Below are 19,137 nucleotides of genomic sequence, written 5' to 3'. Positions count from 1 at the left end.
TTAATCAATCAATTATGCACAAGCTAGAATGATTTTGCATACAAGAAATTCAATAAATTAGTTTGTCAGAAATATTCACAAAAATTCTATTACTAATAAATCAAATCCACCCAAAAGGTTCATAACACTTGAATAAATTAAATAGTAAACTTCAAGAATTAAGACATACAAACTATCTCAAGAAAATTACCTAGCCTCTAAAAGGCATATTGGAGTTACAATGATCAAAGGAAAGAGTTAAAGCTAACTATGACGATGATCGGTTGGCAATTTGACTTCAATGGCTCTCAAAACTGAACTAAACTCTCAAAATTCACTTTATTCAGAAGAGGAATGCGTTAGACGGCTACTTGAACTCCTTTCTCTTTGTCCGTCTAAAGCTGAATACCAATGCAATGTTTATAAATTGCGTACAACATCGCGACGCTGGGAAATAGTATTGCAACGCTACAAGCGCATTGGAGAGCGTTGGACAAGTGTTGCAATGATGCATTCTGCGTTCAACAATTTTTTATCAGTCATCGTAGCACTGCAACGCTTGAAAGGGGCGTTGCAACGCTGAGTATACTGCCTTACAGTGTTGAGGCTCGAGCGTTGAGATGCGTTGCAATGCTAGTGATGATGACGCTTGGGACAGCGTTGCAACACTGCCTTGCATTTGATGTTGCTGCCTTCCAGTGTCGAATGAGCGTTAAACTAAGGCTTGTGATGAGCGTTGTGATGTTGAGTGTTCTGCCAGAAACTCATTATTCGCTAATTTCTTACTTGATAATCGCTACTCACTTTCTCGATTCTCAATGCTTTTTTCTTGGTGAAATTTGACAATGGTACTCGATAGCTGACCGTATTCGATGCAATTTGGCAATCTCAACTCTTTTGAAGCTCAGATGCTTAAATCAACTTCTAATTGCTTCAAATTCACCTCGTTTAGCCCTAAATTGTCAATTCCACCTCATGATTGCTCAGTACCTACAAAAGAGAAAAATAAACATGTAAAATCCGATAAAAAACTAGAATTAAGCTCGGAATAATAGCTCTTTTTTAGAGCTAACAAACACCCCCAACTTAAGACTTGATCGTCCGGAGCAAGATCATAACACTCTATTCGTGGAATCCTTTCTCTACTCTCAACAGTCTTAAGGGTCGCATCACATGTCAAAATCAAACAATCACTCAATTGAGACTTGTTATAAAAATTTATTTTTTTCAATCAAAGCCATGTATGAATGAAACACTAAGACACAAACTTTTTCGTAAATCGAAAAGTACTCATAAAAGTTTTATCATACTCTCATTTCATCTTCTCTTTACTCTAGTTGGTTATCAGCTCGAGACATACTGTTATTGCATATCAAAGAGCAATACTATCTAGAAGTGTCCAAAACTCACGCACATAAAACGTAGAAGGCATCGATTTTACTTAGAGGGCTAGCTTTCACACTCAATCGTCGGGAACCTATCACTCTTCTCTCGTGGGCCCTAACTGGACACGGTGGAGGTAGCTCTTCTCACCTCTATCCATGCACATACACACGCTACTTTGGAAAATGAGTATGATTGTTCAAGCAAAGAAAATTGGGTTGCATTAGCTCTTTAAAGTCTTTCACATTTGATGCCCCTTTTGCATCTACCTTTTTGCTATGTGGTTGTGGAAAAAACCCTTTTTCTTGTTTGGTTTTGAGTTTTGGAAAGTTTTATCAATATCATAGCTAATTAACATATTAATGGAATAATCCATATCTCTGTAATTTAATAGCATTGATTTAATAGTAGAAGTTAATTAGGTGTTATAAAAATAGTTGGGGTTTAGTAAAGATTATTGTTGCTAGCTCCCTAGTATGGGTTTGAAAATTGATATCACATTTGATATGAGTATTAGATGCATCGAAAATTTATATGAACTCATTGAATATATATAACGATGCTAGACTGTTGGTCACATATGTAGCGGCCTTCTTGAATAAAATTTTCACTATTGGAAATTCAAAACTTTCTTTTCTAGCAGAAGTCTTAATCATCCCCTGCTCCTACTTTATTCTGTCGTCGCGTCTCCTCCTTCATCTCCACCTTATTAGCTATTGTTCCACCACAAGCAAAAGGTTGTCACACTTCCCTCCACCCTATGAAACACAGATACTTCATGTGAGGCAAAGAATCAGTATCAGACACGTATCGGATACCGATACTTCCAGATACTTTTTAGATATGAATCTAACACGTGATTTGACGTATCTATTTCTATGCGTATTTTTTTTTAAGAAAAAAGACAAGTAACTCATCTAATCTTTCACAATCTAAAATTAGGCAACCTATTTAAAAAGCTCACTACTCGAGTCCAACACTAAAAGAAAAAAAAATAACAGACCAAACCCTAGACTAGAATTATCTAATCTCCATTTTCACATTTGAATCCCCATAAAGTCCACAAAAATATAAACCATTTGGATATCTTCAACAACAAGTTCTTCGTTAATCTTGAAACTTCTCTCTCTAATCTTCTTCTTCTTTTTCTTTACAATATGAGTCACTTTTCTATTGCATTTTGTTAACTATTGTACTTCAACATCTTAGATGTTGCTTTTTTTTTTTGTATTGTATTTCAGTGTTTGTATTCTATTTTGTGCTATTGTTATTAACTTGTATGTTAAATTTATCTATATCCTAGATTTTTTTTTAAAGAAAAAAAATGTATCTTCAACATATCAGTATCCTTGGTTTTTAGAAATATATATATTAAAAAAATGACACATCCTTAGACGTATCTGTATCTTAGTTTTTTAGAAATTGACGAATCGATGTATCCGATCTTATCTGTATCGTGTAGCCGTATCTGTATCTATGCTTCATAGCCTCCACCCTTAAATAAAGAGGGGGGAGGGAGGTGAGTTTTATGTAAATGCTGATGGTGGAGTGATTTCTCAAATGGTTTTGTGGATCGTGGTGTGATGGTGGTGATGATATCGGCTAACAATCTCCAAGATGGGCTTCATTTCTTAAACAGTTTTACTTGTGATGGTGGTGATGGTGATGGAGGGAAGCTTTCTAGTAGTTTTGGTGCACAACAACAAATGTCACTATTTATAGCATTGTAGGATATAATTTTATATAAAAAGCTATAGAAAAATAGAAAAACGGACGTGGCTCTAAAAGGGAAAAAAACGGGATTTTATTTTGCGAATTTCCTAGGCGTGCATTTAACTTTGAGAGTGAAAATGTTACTTTTATCGATGTACCCTATTCTCTTTCTGTTTCTCCACCATTCTCTCATTCCTTCTCCCTTCGTTTGTTTCTCCTGTTCCTGCTCTATTATTATTCTTATCTTTGTTCTCTCCATCATGCTTTGTTGTTGGTCCGAGCCTTTCCATGGTCATTCAAGCAACTCGATGATCATCCACCATTCGAGCTTCTTTATTTATCCTCTCCATCGTTCTCCTTCATTCATTTATGGTTTAAGCATCTTTATAGAGAAATTCCAGTGATGATCATCTTGTTAGGGTTGATGTCCTAAATCTCGTAGGGTCCTATAGTTTGTAATTGTATTGTACAAACATCTTATTTATTTAGTAAAATATGTGATGTGTTATTCGATATTTAGTTGCATTAATTCACAAACATATAAACTAACATCCAAGGTTATCTTGTAGCTTAAACATGTATTTAGAGACATATGGGTGGATCATATTTAAGTGATAACCTAAATGGTCTATAGTAGATGGATAAGGTTGGATATCTTAATCTGTTGGCACTACGAGTACAATCCGCTTTGTAGATGTTACAATTGTTGTAAAGTGCTACAAAAGATCTGATCTTGATCATTCATGTAAAGACATGTGAGCAAGCGTAATCTATACAAAGGAGTTTGTATAAGACCAGACCATGAAATGACTAGTCTCGTTAAATAACACCATTCATAATTGAGACTTACATTTCACCAGGATGACCATAGGTAACATGACTTGAATCCTGAGTGAGTTGTGAACTCTTTGCCTATGAAGGTGGTCCTTTAATTTGTATGGGTGAGAATGGCCAGATCGCCGGCTGAACAAGCCTACCATTTTAAGGATTCGTCTGATTGGCGAGTTGGGAACATAGCTACACAAGAAGAAATTCACTCCTTCCCCAACGCCGAGGTACGTAGATAAATTACTCCCTTAAGGGCTAATTCCGAGGCTTGAACAATTTGATGTCACACCCTCTCTTGGTCCGAGAGGGGTTTGGTCCTAGTTGAGCTATGGTTTATTGTTCATTAGAGGGATCAGTGGTACTTAAGGAGTTAGATATTGTTGGGGTTGATGCCCTAAATCTCATAGGATTCTATAGTTTATAAACACTTGTATGAACAAACATTATCTGATTTATAATATATGATATTTTATTCACATTGTCTATGAAATATATGATATTTTAGTTGCATTAACCACAAACCAATAAACTAACATCCATGGTTGTCATTGTAACTTAAACATATATGTGGAGACATACAATCGGATCGTGTTTAAGTGATAACCTAAATGGTCTATAGTATATGGATAAGGCTGGGTACCTTATCCTGGTGACACTACGAGTATGGCCCACTTTGTAGGTGCTACAATTGTTGTAAAGTGTTACAAATGATCTAATCCTGATCATTCGTGTATTAGACATGCGAGCAGGGATATTCTATACGAAAGGGTTTGTATAAGATCAGACAACGAAATGTTGAGTCTCATTATATAACGCCATTCATAATTGAGACTTTCATTTCACTAGGATGACCATAGGTAACATGACCTTAATCCTGAGTGAGTTGTGAATTCCTACCTATGAGGGCGGTTCTTTGATTTGCGTGGGTGAGAGTGGCCAGATCGTTGACTCAACAAGACTACTATTTTGGGGATTCATTTGATTGGGAAGCTGGGAACTCAGCTACACAAGATGGAATTCACTCCTTTCCCGAAGCACGGGTAAGTAGATAAATTACTCTCTTAAGGGCTGATTTCGGGTTTTGAACAACGTGACGCCACACCTTCTCTCAGCCCGAGAGGGGTTTAGTCATAGTGGGACTATGATCTATTATTCATTAGAGGGATCAGTGGTATTTAAGGAGTTAGACGTAACTACAGGGGCAAAACAGTAAATTGTCCCAACTGTACTTACAAGCGATTTGTGAAGGGTCATCGTACTGTTGATTGGTTATATCCAATGGACACAGAAATATATTTGTAATGCGAAGAATGCAGCTGTCGTTCTTTAGTGAAGTGCTCGGCAATTAACGGATGGTGGATAATGTGATTAAAGAGTTTAGTCAGTTATTCACGTACCGTTGGAGCTTCAAGCTATAGGTCCATAAGGTCCCCTTGGTAGCTCAATAGATTTAAGTTAAGAATTAGTTTTTGGGCTAATTTGAAATAATCAAATTAATAAGAGAAAATTTGATTATATATGATATAATTCAATTAATTCAATTATATATCATATAATTGATATAATGTATTTGATACATTATTATTTATTTGGAGGAACTAATATTTGAATATGATTCAAATATATTTTTTATGAATTAGATTCATAGTAATTAAATTTAATATAAATATGATTTATATTAAATCCCATAAAATAGAGGAAAAGAACTATGATTTATATATTGTATATGATGCAATACTAAAACTATAGATTATAAATATAATATGATAAGTTAGTTATCATATTTATTTATATTTATTAATTATAAATTATTTTTCTTAATAACCACTCGTAGTGGGTAGTTATTTGGTTTTATGGAAATAATGGAATAAAAGAAAATGGTTTTCTAATTATTCCGGGAGACAAGATATACTACCGAGTACTCAATCGAGTTACTATACGATAGCCTCACTATTTACACACTTGAGAGATTTGTCTATGCGATAGACTTATTCGTTTATACAAAAGTGTTATTCGTCTACTCGATCGTCTTCCTCCTCCACATCAAACTTCCCGTCTAACCAAGATTAGCCAAAGCCCACCACTCCAAGATTCTCACACCGAGAATACAAAGGTATCTAAGTGGTAGTGTCCTTTTTTATTCGAGGACCACAGTTACTGCTTGTTGCTATTCGAGGGAGATCATGTTGTTCGACGCGTTCGTGAACGATCAAGGGATTTACTTGAAGAAGGGTTCTTCAAAGGTATAATCTCTTAATCTTTTGTTTTTCATTTCAAAACATGTTGTAATTTAAGATTTGTGCATAATCTGTTCTGTATGACTATAAATGTTTGCATTCAATCACAATGAGATTTGGACGCTCCACTTCCTCTCAAATGTTCTCTACAAATGGAGTTCCTTCAATTGGTATCAGAGCCAGATTGTGTTCTGATTTCCAAATTCCATTAGCTGTATTGAATTTCGTTTATAGTCTGGTTAGTTTTTCAAGTTTCTATAATGCATTTAAGTGTTAAATGTTTGTGGATGTTATTGATGGATAATTTTGGGATAATTCTCTTTGTTTAGTGCTTTTGTTTACTTTTAAAAAAGTTAATTGTAAGGGCCCTGCGTTTTTGGGCATAAATGTTTGCAATCGAGTCTGTATTCATTTGAGTGTTTTGGTCGTTCGTGAAGAAGCTTTAGACGCAAAGATTTGCAATTTTCTTTGATAGAGAAGGCAAATCGATGGTCGGTACACGATCGTGTAAAGAGTTTACTCGATTGTGCTGTTTGAGGGAGATCGTGTTGTTCGACGTGTTCGTGAACGATGGAGGGATTTACTTGAAGAAGGGTTCTTCAAAGGTATAATCTCTTGATCTTTTGTTTTTCATTTCAAAACATGTTGTAATTTAAGTTTATGCATAATCTGTTCTGTATGACTGTAAATGTATGCATTCAATCACAATGAGATTTGGACGCTTCGCTTCCACTCAAAGGTTCTCTGCAAATGGATTCCTTGGTATCAAAGCTAGATTGTGTTCTGATTTACAAATTCCATTAGCTGTATTGAATTTTGTTTATAGCCTGGTGGGTTTTTTAAGTTTCTACAATGCGTTTAAGTGTTAAATGTTTGTGGATGATGTTGATGGATAATTTGGGATAATTGTCTTTGTTTAGTGCTTTCGTTTACTTTTAAAAAAGTTAATTGTAAGGGCCCTGCGTTTTTTGGCATAAATGCTTGCAATCGAGTTTATATTCATTCGAGTTTTTTTAATTGTTTGTGAAGAAGCTTCAAATGCAAAGAGTTGCAGTTCACTTTGATAGAGAAGGCAAGTCAATGGTCGCATCATGTAGCTCAAGCTAGACGATCGTTTAGATTTAGCTATGTGTTTGTGTAGAATTGTTCTACTCGATCGTGTAGTATTTTCTAAACGATTACATAGCTAATGCTATGCGATCGTGTAAAGAGTTTACTCGATCGTGTTGCATTGGTTGCATGATCGTGTAGATGATAAAGGGTAAAAGATCACATAGTATTTGATACTCGACACAAAGCATGCGTGCTAAACGATCGTGTAGGCTATCATGCTCATCTCATAATCAGTGGTTACAGATGTATAGTATATGATACTCGCACTTGCTACTCCATCGTGTAGACTATCATGCTATCGCATAGTCGTTAGCTACACGATCGCATGGCATATGTTACTTGAAGTGAGTTGCATGATCGCGTGGACTTTCATGCTCCTCGCATATTCCTAAGCCACTCGATCATTGCTAAACGATTGTTTGCACTCGACGTGCGTTACTCGATGACCAAAGGATTTGCTAAACAACTAAGTGATGAGGCTTCAATGCAGGCGGTTCAAGATCCGGTTCATCTGTTTGAACCGGTTGACTCCAACTTTTGTAATAGTTTAGCATTTTTGTTCCGGGTTTGAGACAAATTATCTTGGTCGATCAATTTTTATTAAATGTGCATGTGGTGTATGTTTAGTTTATATGCCATAATGTATGTCATATAGTTTTAAAATCCACCATAGGTTATGCATTTTATTCATGCATCATCTTTATATTATAAGTGTTATAATTTATTAGTTTGCATGATTAAATTATTTAAAGCATGCACATACATCATATAATATAAGAGTTATAATATATGCATGTATTAAAGCATATCCATGCATCATCTATATTATAAATATTATAATATAAGGTTGTATGTTGGCATGGAATGTATGTTTAGTTCATTACTTTGTTATATAAAAATTATATATTAGTAATGAATGAACATTGTATGAAACATGACAGTTAGATTTATTTATAAATGTTATAAATACCTTGTGAATATCTAGCTTAGCAATGTGAATGGTTTTAATTATTTCATTCTTTATAAGAGTTATAATTAATGAAATTAAAATTAAAATCAATAATAAAAAGTTACATGCACACCTTAGGCTTTAATCATGTTTTAAAAGAGTTTTGAAATTTGATTGAGATAGACCTAAGATCACGTTTCTAATGAGATTAGAAACCTAAGTTTAATCTTTTAATTCGATTTAATAGGATTTAATTGATTAATAAAAGATTAAATAAATGTAACTATAAGGGACATTTTAGCTAAGGTTGGTTCTGGCTAGGCTGGGGTACTTAAGTCGATGGAAATGTCGCACCCCTACCTAGGAACCTACCTAGAAAGGTGAATTAGATAGATTTGTTACATGCATGCAAATTTGATGAAAGTCTATTAAAGTGTTTAATAAGACTTGATCAAACTTGTTTAATCAACAAAAGAAAATGTTGTTTTTGAGCAAATTAAACAAACCACTTAGTTAAAATCAGTAGTCGGATTTTCTAAGTTAAATGAATCTCTAGGTAGAACATTTAGTTGGAGGTAATTAGGGAATATGATACTTCATTTTACTTCTACACGTTTCTCCCTAAAAAGTTCACACCGTGAGATCAATCCTCAGCCTCGTGGCACCCTGGGAAAGTCCCCCTACGGATGACATTTTGGTAGGTCAATAACAAGGTGAATGGAGAGAATGTTCATAGTAAGTGGGAGTGGGACGTGTGACAACAGATCTCTCGGTCTCTCTCATTACTTGGATAAAGTTTTAGTGCATTGCCTCGTTGCACCCCGGGAGTGTCCCTCTAAAGGATGGTTGTTTTACACAACTCTTTATCTGATTCCCAGTAATGGATAGGGTTGCTTTAGTCTCTTGTCCTAATCGAATTTTCCCTAAGATTGGTCCATTAGGGCGGGACTCTAGGGCCTAAAATAAGGGGTTACACAAAAGGATGTTAACAAATTTTGTACCGAACAATGGTGACTGTTAGATTCAATTACAAGGAGTTGTTTCTGTCTAATTGTTGAGATTGTCTCATTCTAGTGAAGGGGCACTTGATCATCCTACAGTGACTTTTGTCCTGCCTCACTGGAGCATCATTACAAAATAGATGTCACTTAGTGTACACTAGAAATATTTTGCTAAAACTTAATTGCTTCTAAAAGTGGTTTGATGCAAGTAGACTTATTAAGTTTGTTCATTTTTCAGCAATTTTATTATGGCTACTGCTACTTTATCACTACTTGTTGCTGATAATTTCACTTGTTTCATAGAACTATTTTATTGTGCAAGTAGACTTATTAAGTTTGTACATTAGAACAATTATGCTAAAACTCAGTCTTCTTCACTTGTTTCTTCAATTACAACTTAATTTCAACTCTAATGACTCCAAATAAATTACAAACTCTTCAGAACACATACAAGATCATGAATCAAGAGCCAATTACAAATTTAATCAAGAAATTAAAGAGAAATAAAATGCCAAAATCCAGAAAATCATATCAGTGCATCAGTTTCATATATCTCATGAAAAACACCCACCACACCAAAATTAAATCAAATTGAATGCTTATATGATACTCTGATACCAATTGCAAGAGTATATCAGCATGCAGCGAAAATAACAAAGATCAGTATGCACTCTAATTCATTTATTTTGGCAAAAACTAAAGCATGCTCATCTAACATAAGAGGGTTTGAAGTCATACCTTTGTAGAACTCTTCAAGATGTTGATTCTCAGTTATTGTCTTCTCCAAAACTTGTTGTGAACCACCTTAAGATATTCCCCACAATTCTCTTGGAGCTTTAGAAAGAGTTATGGGACACAAGAATAGCTTGAACAACCGGAAACAAGGAGAGTAGCTCACTGCTATAACCCACTTTCAAGAACAATTCTTCAACTCGAATTTTTCTGAAAAAGCTCTTTGAATGCATGCCTCAACCACTCAAATCTTTTTTATTTATTACAGGTTAACATGCAAAGAAGATGGTTACATGAGATGTAGCTCATGCTTGAAATTATTGAAGCAAATGTGAATGGTTTTTGTGTGAGCTAGTTGAAGATGATAATGGAAAAACCCATTTTTCCATTTTGTATAAATTTACTATTTTTCAATTTTTCAAAGAACCAAATGATGTCAAAAAATCAATTTGATTTTAAAATTGAAAATATTATTAATTATATAAAATTAATTTCATAAATTAATTTTCTAACAAAATTAATAAATGATTATTTAAATAATTCAATTAATTCTAATTAATTTAGTATCAAATATTAAATTAATTTTTACACAAATCCACCTTCATATATTTAAATCTTATTTATATATAAATTCTCATATTCTGTTTAATTCTAATTTGAACGTTTCGAATTAACTTATCATGCTACTCTAAAGCTAATCCATTTATAAGCTAGTAGAGGACCTCGCGGACCTATAGATCATGGGCTCCAACGATCCTAAATTAATTGGCTAAACTCATTATATCGAATTAACCCACATTCGTTAACTAATGTGTCACTCCACTAAAGCCCGTAGTTGAACTCCCCTCACTGTAGATATATTATGTCAACTTGATATAACTATAATTAGTAAGTCGATCTTTCACAGGTCGTTCGTAATCACAGTTGGGTCAAGATCACCGTTTGACCCTTGTGAATACATCTTGCTCCTTAAGTTTCTACTGACCCTCTAATGAACAATTTTGATTCATAATACCTATGAATCAAATCCTTTCTCTATCAAGAGAAGGCGGGGCCCCGATTGTTCAAAACCTTGAATCAGTACTTAAAAGAATAACCTATCTGCTAACTCTAAATACAAGTAGGAGTTAATTCCATCTTGTAGGGCTATGTCTCCAGCTATTCATTCGGTCTTATCCCTAAAATGGAAGGCTTATTGAGTAGTGGTATTGGACTACACTCACCATGAAGATCAAAGGATAATCCTGAACAAATAAAAGTTCATAGCTAGCTTAGGATTAAGATCGAGTTAACCTAGGTTACTTAATCATGAAATTGTCAGTTTTAACAGTAAACAGTCATTATAAAGAAAAATGACTATTTTCGTGGTCCAATCTATATGCAAACTCATTGCATAGGATGCCCCCACTCACATGTCTCTGCATGAATGATCTATGGATCACATCATTTGTACTACCTACAAAGTGGGTTGTATCTAATAGTGTTACCAGGATGAGATACCCAATTTCATCTATATACTTATTAGACCATTTAAGCTATATACTATTAACTTGATCTTGTTTATATCACCACATAAAGTTAAAGTATTCACACTATAGCCATGAATATGTTTATTGGATTTTCATAATAGAATTAAAAATCAAAAACTTTATTTAATAAATTACTCAATATTATTTTATTGATAAATAGAATGTTTAACACGAACTACGAGTTCTAGGACATTCCCAACAATCTCCCACTTGGACTAAAACTCCAGTGAGAACAAATATATAGAATATAATATTGAGAAACATAAAGGGAAAATACAATAAACTAGGGCATCTCTAATACCATAGATATTCTCCTACTTGCCTAGATTACACTACTCGGAGTCCTAGTCCAACCAGTTGGCCCTCGAACACTTTAGCCGAGAGGGCTTTTGTAAATGGATCAACAAGGTTGTCTTCAAAGGCTATCTTTGTGACGATCACATCTCCTCAATGTACTATCTCTCTTATGAGATGGTACTTTCTTTCAATATGCTTTCCACATTTGTGACTCCTTGGTTCTTTCAAGTTGGCAATAACACCACTATTGTCACAATACAATGTCATAGGCAGGTGCATATCTGGAACTACTTCCAAATCAGCCAAGAATTTGCGTAGCCATATTGCTTCAATAGCAACTTCACATGCAGTCATGTATTCTGCTTCCAATATGGAGTTAGCGATACAACTTTGCTTAATACTTCTCCAAACTATAGCTCCTTCATTGCGAGTGAAAACTGATCCTGAAGTAAATTTCCTGGAATCTACGTCAATCTGGAAATTAGAATCAGTGTATCATGTAAGGATCAAATCCTTAGGTACATACACAAGCATATAGTCCCCCGTTCTCCTTAGATACTCGAGGATGTTTTTTACAGTAGTTCAATGACTGTGTCCCGGATTGGATTGGTAGCTGTTGAAGATTCCAACTGCAAAGCATATGTTAGGGCGTGTACATAACATTACGTACATCAAACTCCCAACTGCAGATGCGTATGGAATTCTTGTCATTTCCTCAACATCTTGAGGTGTCTTTGGACACTGTTCCTTTGAAAAATTAATTCATGTCTAAAAGATAACATACCTCTTTTGGAATTTTGTATATTATATTTTGAACACATCTTGTCAATATAAGATGCCTGAGATAGTGCTAGAGTTCTATTCTTTCGATTCCGAAAGATCTATATTCCTATAACATATTGAGCATCACCCAAATAATTCATTTAGAATTGTGTTGCTAACCATCTCTTTATGTCAGCAAGGAAGCTTGTCTCATTCCCAATGAGCAAGATATCATCAACATAAAGAACTAAGCATGCTACTGTCTTGTTGACTATCTTCTTGTTTACACAAAGTTCATCGACATTCTGTTCAAAGCCATAAGATTTCATCGCAGTGTCAAACTTTATATTCCAGGATCTGGATGCTTGTTTCAATCCATAAATGGATCGTTTAGGCTTACAGATTTTCTGTTCCTATCCTTTTTCGATGAACCCTTCTAGTTGAGACATAAAAATACTTTCATCTAGATAGTCGTTTAGAAAATTGTCTTGAAATCCATTTGCCATATTCCATAGTCATAATATGTGGCAATGGAAAGAAGTATTCTTATTGACTTTATCATGGCAACAAGAGAAAAAGTTTCTTCATAATCAGCTCCTTCTCTTTGGGCAAAACCTTTTGTCACGAGTCTGGCTTTATAAGTTTACACCTTACCAGTTTGGTCTTGTTTCCTCTTGTAGATCCATTTGCAACCTTTAGGTGTAACCCCATGTGGTTGATCTACAAGCTCCCAGACAGAGTTGAAGTATATAGACTCCATTTCAACGTCCATGGCTTTTATCTATTATTCTTTGTCAGCATCTTCCATTACCTTTTTAAAGGTTAATGGATCCTCTAAACCATCAACATGTATGATGTTTTGATTGTTAAACTCATATAGCGTTCAGGTTGTTGAATAACCCTCCCACTACGTCGAGGCATCCTCAACTCTTGGGATGGATGTGACAAGACAACAACCGTTATTGATGGACCAGCTTGATCAACAACTCTTATTGATGTTTCTGTAACATCTTTGGTCATTCCTTGCAATATTAGTTATTGCGAGGTAGATGATTTTTTTATATGATCTTCTTCCAAGAACGAACGTTTGTCGATACAAATACTTTGTCTTCTTAGGGATCATAAAACAATCATTCTTTTGTTTCTTTGGGGTATCCTACAAAAAGGCATAATTTCGAACGTGTTTCTAATTTCTTAGGATTTTATACTAACACATGTGTTGGACAACCCTAGATACACATACTAGTTTTGCGTCCTTTCCATAATTCATACGATGTTTCTGAAACACTTTTTGAAGGAACGACGTTTAGAATAAATACTGCAATCTGTACTGCATACCCCCAAAAGAATTGAGGTAACTGAGCACAACTCATCATTGATCGAACCATGTCTAACAAGATTCAATTTCTTCTTTCTGCAACACCGTTTTGTTGTGGTGTTCCAGGTACTATGAGCTGGGATTGAATTCCATGATCTACTATATAGTTCTAGAATTGTAAATCCATATACTCACCACCTCGATCAGATTGTAGTTTTTTGATTCTTTTACTTAACAAATTTTCTGTCTCAGTCTTAAATTCTTTGAACTTTTCAAGAGTTTCAGACTTATGACTGATTAAGTAAATGTAGCCATATCTAGAGTAATCATCAATAAAACTGACAAAATATTGATAGCCTCCTCGAGCTTTAATCTTCATTTGACCACATAGGTCTGAATGTACAAGTTCGAAAGGCTATTTGGCACGAAGACCTTTTTCAGAAAAAGATCTTTTTGTCATTTTTCCCTCAAGACATGATTCATAGAGGTAAAGAACTATCTTCTAATTGATTTAGATGACAGTGTTTTACTAATCTCTCAATCATGTTGAGATTAATGTGACCAAGTATAAGGTTCTAAAGATAGGCGTTAGGAGAAATTTTTCATTTCTTATTTTGAGTCCCAACAATTTTAAACATCTTTATATTTAGAATAGCCTATGCTTTAATTGGTTTTAATATGTACAAGTTATTTTCGAGTCTTGCAGAACAAATATGAACACCTCTTGAATAAACAAACACTTCATTCGATTCAAAAAATATTATATACATATTTTCTAGCAGACGGGAAATGGAGATCAAGTTTCTTTTCATCTCAGGTACATAATATAAATTCCTAAGGAAGATAAAAGAGTCTCCAAAAAATAGCTTGACATCTTCCACTACATGAACTGAAATGACTTCACTCGTTCCCACCTTGAAAGTCATTTCTTGTTCAGAAAGTTCTCTCCAAGAACTAGTTTCCACTAGAAAAGTGCAAACATGATTAGCGGTGCCTGAATCCAATATCCAGGTAAGGTGAGTATTCTCCACTAAGCATGTTTCAATTACTAGTAAATCGCATTTACCTTGTTTTGCCTTTTATGCTTTCTTCTCAGCCAAATACTTTGGGCAGTTATTCTTCCAGTGCCCATCTTCTCCACAATGGAAACATTTTCCTTTAAGAGTTTTGTTTTAGTTTTTCTTAGCAGCATTTTCTTTTTCCCTTTTCCTTTCATCTTCATTTATACGGTTTTGTCCTTCGAAGAAAAAGGAATAGACTTCTTATTATTAGTAGATTTCGTCCCAGACGTAGACCCCTTATAAAACTTCTTAGGTTTAGAAATAACATTTATTTCTTTTTCCTTCAGCTTCATCGATGGCGGATATGTCTGTAACTCGTTCAACAATGTGGTCAAATTATAAGTAATTTTGTTCATAACAACATTGGTTCTGAATGGCAGATAACTCTTCGAAAGAGATTCCAATATCATACTTACTTGACTCGCTTCATCTATCATTACCCTATGAGCCTCAACAACATTAAAATGGACCATCATATCGAGAACATGTTCTTTAACGTTGGTTCCATCTTCATGCGAGTAACGTAAACATACTTAATGGCTTCATGGGAAACAGAAGATGGCGGTTGCCCGAACATCTCCTGAAGTGACGCCATTATCTCACGAGCGGTGGGCATAACCTCATGTTTCTTATTAAGTACACCAGATATACTTGCTAAGATTGAAGCCCGAGCTTTCTCATTAGCTCTTACCCATCTATCATAGATATCCCAAAAATTTCGGTTCGCTGTTGTACTGGGAACTGGAGGACATTCCTCCGTCAACACAAACCTCAAATCATCTGCAACTAACACTGTATTGATGTTGGGTTTCCAGTTTGAATATCCTTCACCCTTAAATTTATCGGAAGCTAGTAATTGTATGATTAAATTCGACATTGCTAAAATAATTTAAACAAATTCTATTAAATATTTATGCATCTAAATCCATTTTTAGCAAAATAATAAAGTACCTAATAAATCTTTATTTATTTGCAATGATACTTTAGTGATTTAGAACAATTACTATTAAAGGGTAGTTAAGAATTCCTTCACTGAAGCAAGACAATTCTTGACTAAATACTATATCAAAATAACTCTTTACTTCTATAGTTATTTTGGTTATTGTTTTTTGTCAAGATCTTTACTAACAATTAGTAATTCTTGTAAGTGGGACCTGCCATTTTCAGATCTTATAGATCGATATGAATATGCCCCCAAAATAAAAGACAATATCCAAGACGGAACTATAAGACCCTATTCATTTTACTGAAGCCTGGGTTGTTCCGAATGCTATGTTACAACCCTCCGAGGGAATCACCGTGGTTAACGACTAGTTAGTGCCGCCTAAAAACGACAACAGGCATAATATACGAATCTCACAGTTGAAACTAATAGAGGAGACCGTAGGACAATGTTGACACATTCCTTCACCCACTTACTATGAACTACTTCCCTCATTCACCTTGTTATTAACTCATGCAAACACTTCCCGAATGGAGCAGTCATGGTAAAAATGACACGAAGCCGAGCATGGATCTCACAGTGTGAACTCTTGAGGACGTGAGAGCTAATAACTATATATTGAATATATTAGTAATCTTCCACTGAAGTGTTCTATATGTTTGGGTATTTACTTAGGTATATTCCGTCTAAACAAATTACCCTAAGTCTAAGTGGTTTATCCAAATATAACGCTTATAATTGAATTTTAACCCATGATGACTAGGTGATAAACTATTTTATTACCTCACAACGCTCACACAAGCTCATAAAATCAGTTAATAATGCTCAATCTTTCGGTCAAATCCCCAGGTAGAAGGTATTCCTTAAACCGTCAACTTAAGTACCCCCAGCCTTAGACAGGTTTATGAACTGATTTGAGTTTGTGACAAAATTTTATAAGGTAAAAATCTATTTTAATGATTAAAACTAGTTGTTAACCTAAGTGAGCATGCAACTGTTCTTTGTTATGGATTTTAAACGTCTAACCCAATTTTATAATAGCTTACAAAATTTTAGACACGTTAAACATACACACCATTCAACAAAGGCATTCAATATCTAATATAACTATTATATTAAATAAAAGAAACCCTAACATACATATTATATATTATAACATTATATAACATACTTTTAATGCATGTAACATGCTTCCTACGTTGGGGTTTTTAATCTACATGGCATATTGTATGCATATACATGAATTATTTATTTAATTATTACATATATCACATGCATAAACAATTAGACATAAACTGATATGGTTTTAGTTTTTTCATAAACAAGTAAACAAATGCCTAATTATTACAAAACAGCTTCAAAACCGCTCGAACCTCTCCAAACCAAACCCAAACCACTTGAATCGAACTGGAAAAGTCTGAATCGAACCAGCCAAAAACCTTTTAAGGCTGAATCGGATAGAACCTTGAGAAAATCGATCAAATCCGCTGCTCTCGGTCTCAGCTCGAAATCTCGATAAGACTCATTGTGTAGCACTAGATTCTATCATCTAGTACGATTGTCTAGTGTCGGGCAGAGGTACACGATCGTGTAGTGTCTTCCAACTATCATGTATCGCCATCGTCTAGTGCCAGGTAGAGCTACACGATCACTTAGCACCGTCGCATAATGCCTCTTCTTGATCGTTTAGCGCGCACCGCAACTACACGATCGTGTAGTGCCATCGTATAGCACTTTCAACACATCGTTTAGCATGCGTCGCAGCAAGATCGTCTAGCGCATAACACTACAACATCCAGCGCCCATGCTACACGATCATCTAGCTTTTCTTCACATCGTTTACCATCAGTAGCTAGACGATCATCTAATATTTAAACCTCAACGACGATATTTGAGTAGAAGCTGAGAAACTGGAATCTGCAACTCGGCCTTCTTCACTTGTTTCTTCAATTACAACTTAATTTCAACTCTAATAATTCCAAATAAATTACAGACTCTTGAGAAAACATATAAGCTCATGAATCAAGAGCCAATTACAAATTTAATCAAGAAATTAAAGAGAAATAAAATGCCAAATACCAGAAAACCATATCAGTACATTGGTTTCATATATCTCATGAAAAACACCCACCACACCAAAATAAAACCGGATTGAATGCTTATATGATGCTCTGATACCAATTGTAAGAGTATATCAGCACAGCTGAAATAACAAGAATCAATAAGAACTCTAATTCATTAATTTTGGCAGAAACTAAAGCATGTTCATTTAACATAAGAGGGTTTGAAGTTATACCATTGAACTCTTCAAGATCTTGATTCTCAGCTATCGTCTTCTCCAAAACTTGCTGTAAACCACCTCAAGATCTTCCTCATTATCTTCTTGGAGCTTTAGAAAGAGTTGTGGGACTCAAGAACAGCTTGAACAAACGGAAACAAGGATAGTAACTCACTACTATAACCCACTTCGAAGAACAATTCTTCAGCTCGAATTTTTATGAAAAAATTCTTTGAATGCATTCCTCAAATCCACTTCAATCTTCTTTATTTATTGTAGGTTAACATGCAAAGAAGATGGTTGCATGAGATGGAGCTCATGCTTGGAATTATTGAAGCAAATGTGAATGGTTTTTATGTCAGCTAGATGAAGATGATAATGGAAAAACTCATTTTTGCACTTTGTGTAAATTTTCTAATTTTTCAATTTTTCAAAGAACCAAATGATTTCAAATAATCAATTTGATTTTAAATTTGAAAATATTATTAATTTCATAAATTAATTTTCTAATAAATTTAATAAATGATTATTTAAATAATTCAATTAATTCTAATTAATTTAGTATCAAATATTAAATTAATTTTTACATAAATCCACCTTCATATATTTAAATCTTATTTAAATATAAATTCTCATATTCTGTTTAATTCTAATTTGAACGTTTCGAATTAACTTATCATGCTACTCTAAAACTAATCCATTTATGAGCTAGTAGAGGACCTCGCGGACCTATAGATCATGGGCTACAACGATCTAAGATTAATTGGCTAAACTCATTATACTGAATTAACCCCCATTCGTTAACTAATGGGTCACTCCACTAAAACCCGTAGTTGAACTCCCCTCACTGTAGATATATTATGTCAACTTGATATAATTATAATTAGTAAGTTGATCTTACACAGGTCGTTCTTAATCACAGCTGGGTCAAGATCACCGTTTTACCCCTATGAATACATCTTATTTCTTAAGTTCCTACTAACCCTCTAATGAACAATTTTGATTCATAATATT

At 34.4% G+C, this 19,137-nt stretch overlaps 1 protein-coding gene across 1 annotated transcript; it reads right to left on the bottom strand.

Moving 5' to 3' along the window:
* Window positions 1-15,374: 15,374 nt before the first annotated feature.
* LOC150031725 (uncharacterized) lies at window positions 15,375-15,779 on the bottom strand. The gene has a single exon (XM_090308258.1). The coding sequence runs from the start codon at window positions 15,777-15,779 to the stop codon at window positions 15,375-15,377; it is 405 nt and encodes a 134-aa protein (XP_090164384.1).
* Window positions 15,780-19,137: the final 3,358 nt, after the last annotated feature.

Source organism: Benincasa hispida, chromosome 12, assembly GCF_027475165.1.
Source record: "Benincasa hispida cultivar pf3 chromosome 12, pf3_genome.v1.1, whole genome shotgun sequence".
Lineage (NCBI taxonomy): Eukaryota > Viridiplantae > Streptophyta > Magnoliopsida > Cucurbitales > Cucurbitaceae > Benincasa > Benincasa hispida.
Note: the sequence above shows the minus strand (reverse complement) of the source record. Positions and strands in the feature narration are given on the sequence as shown.

What these genes read in the sequence shown, in the direction of transcription:
- LOC150031725 (XM_090308258.1), bottom strand. Translation starts at nt 15,779, where the DNA reads ATGTCGAATTTAATCATACAATTACTAGCTTCCGATAAATTTAAGGGT.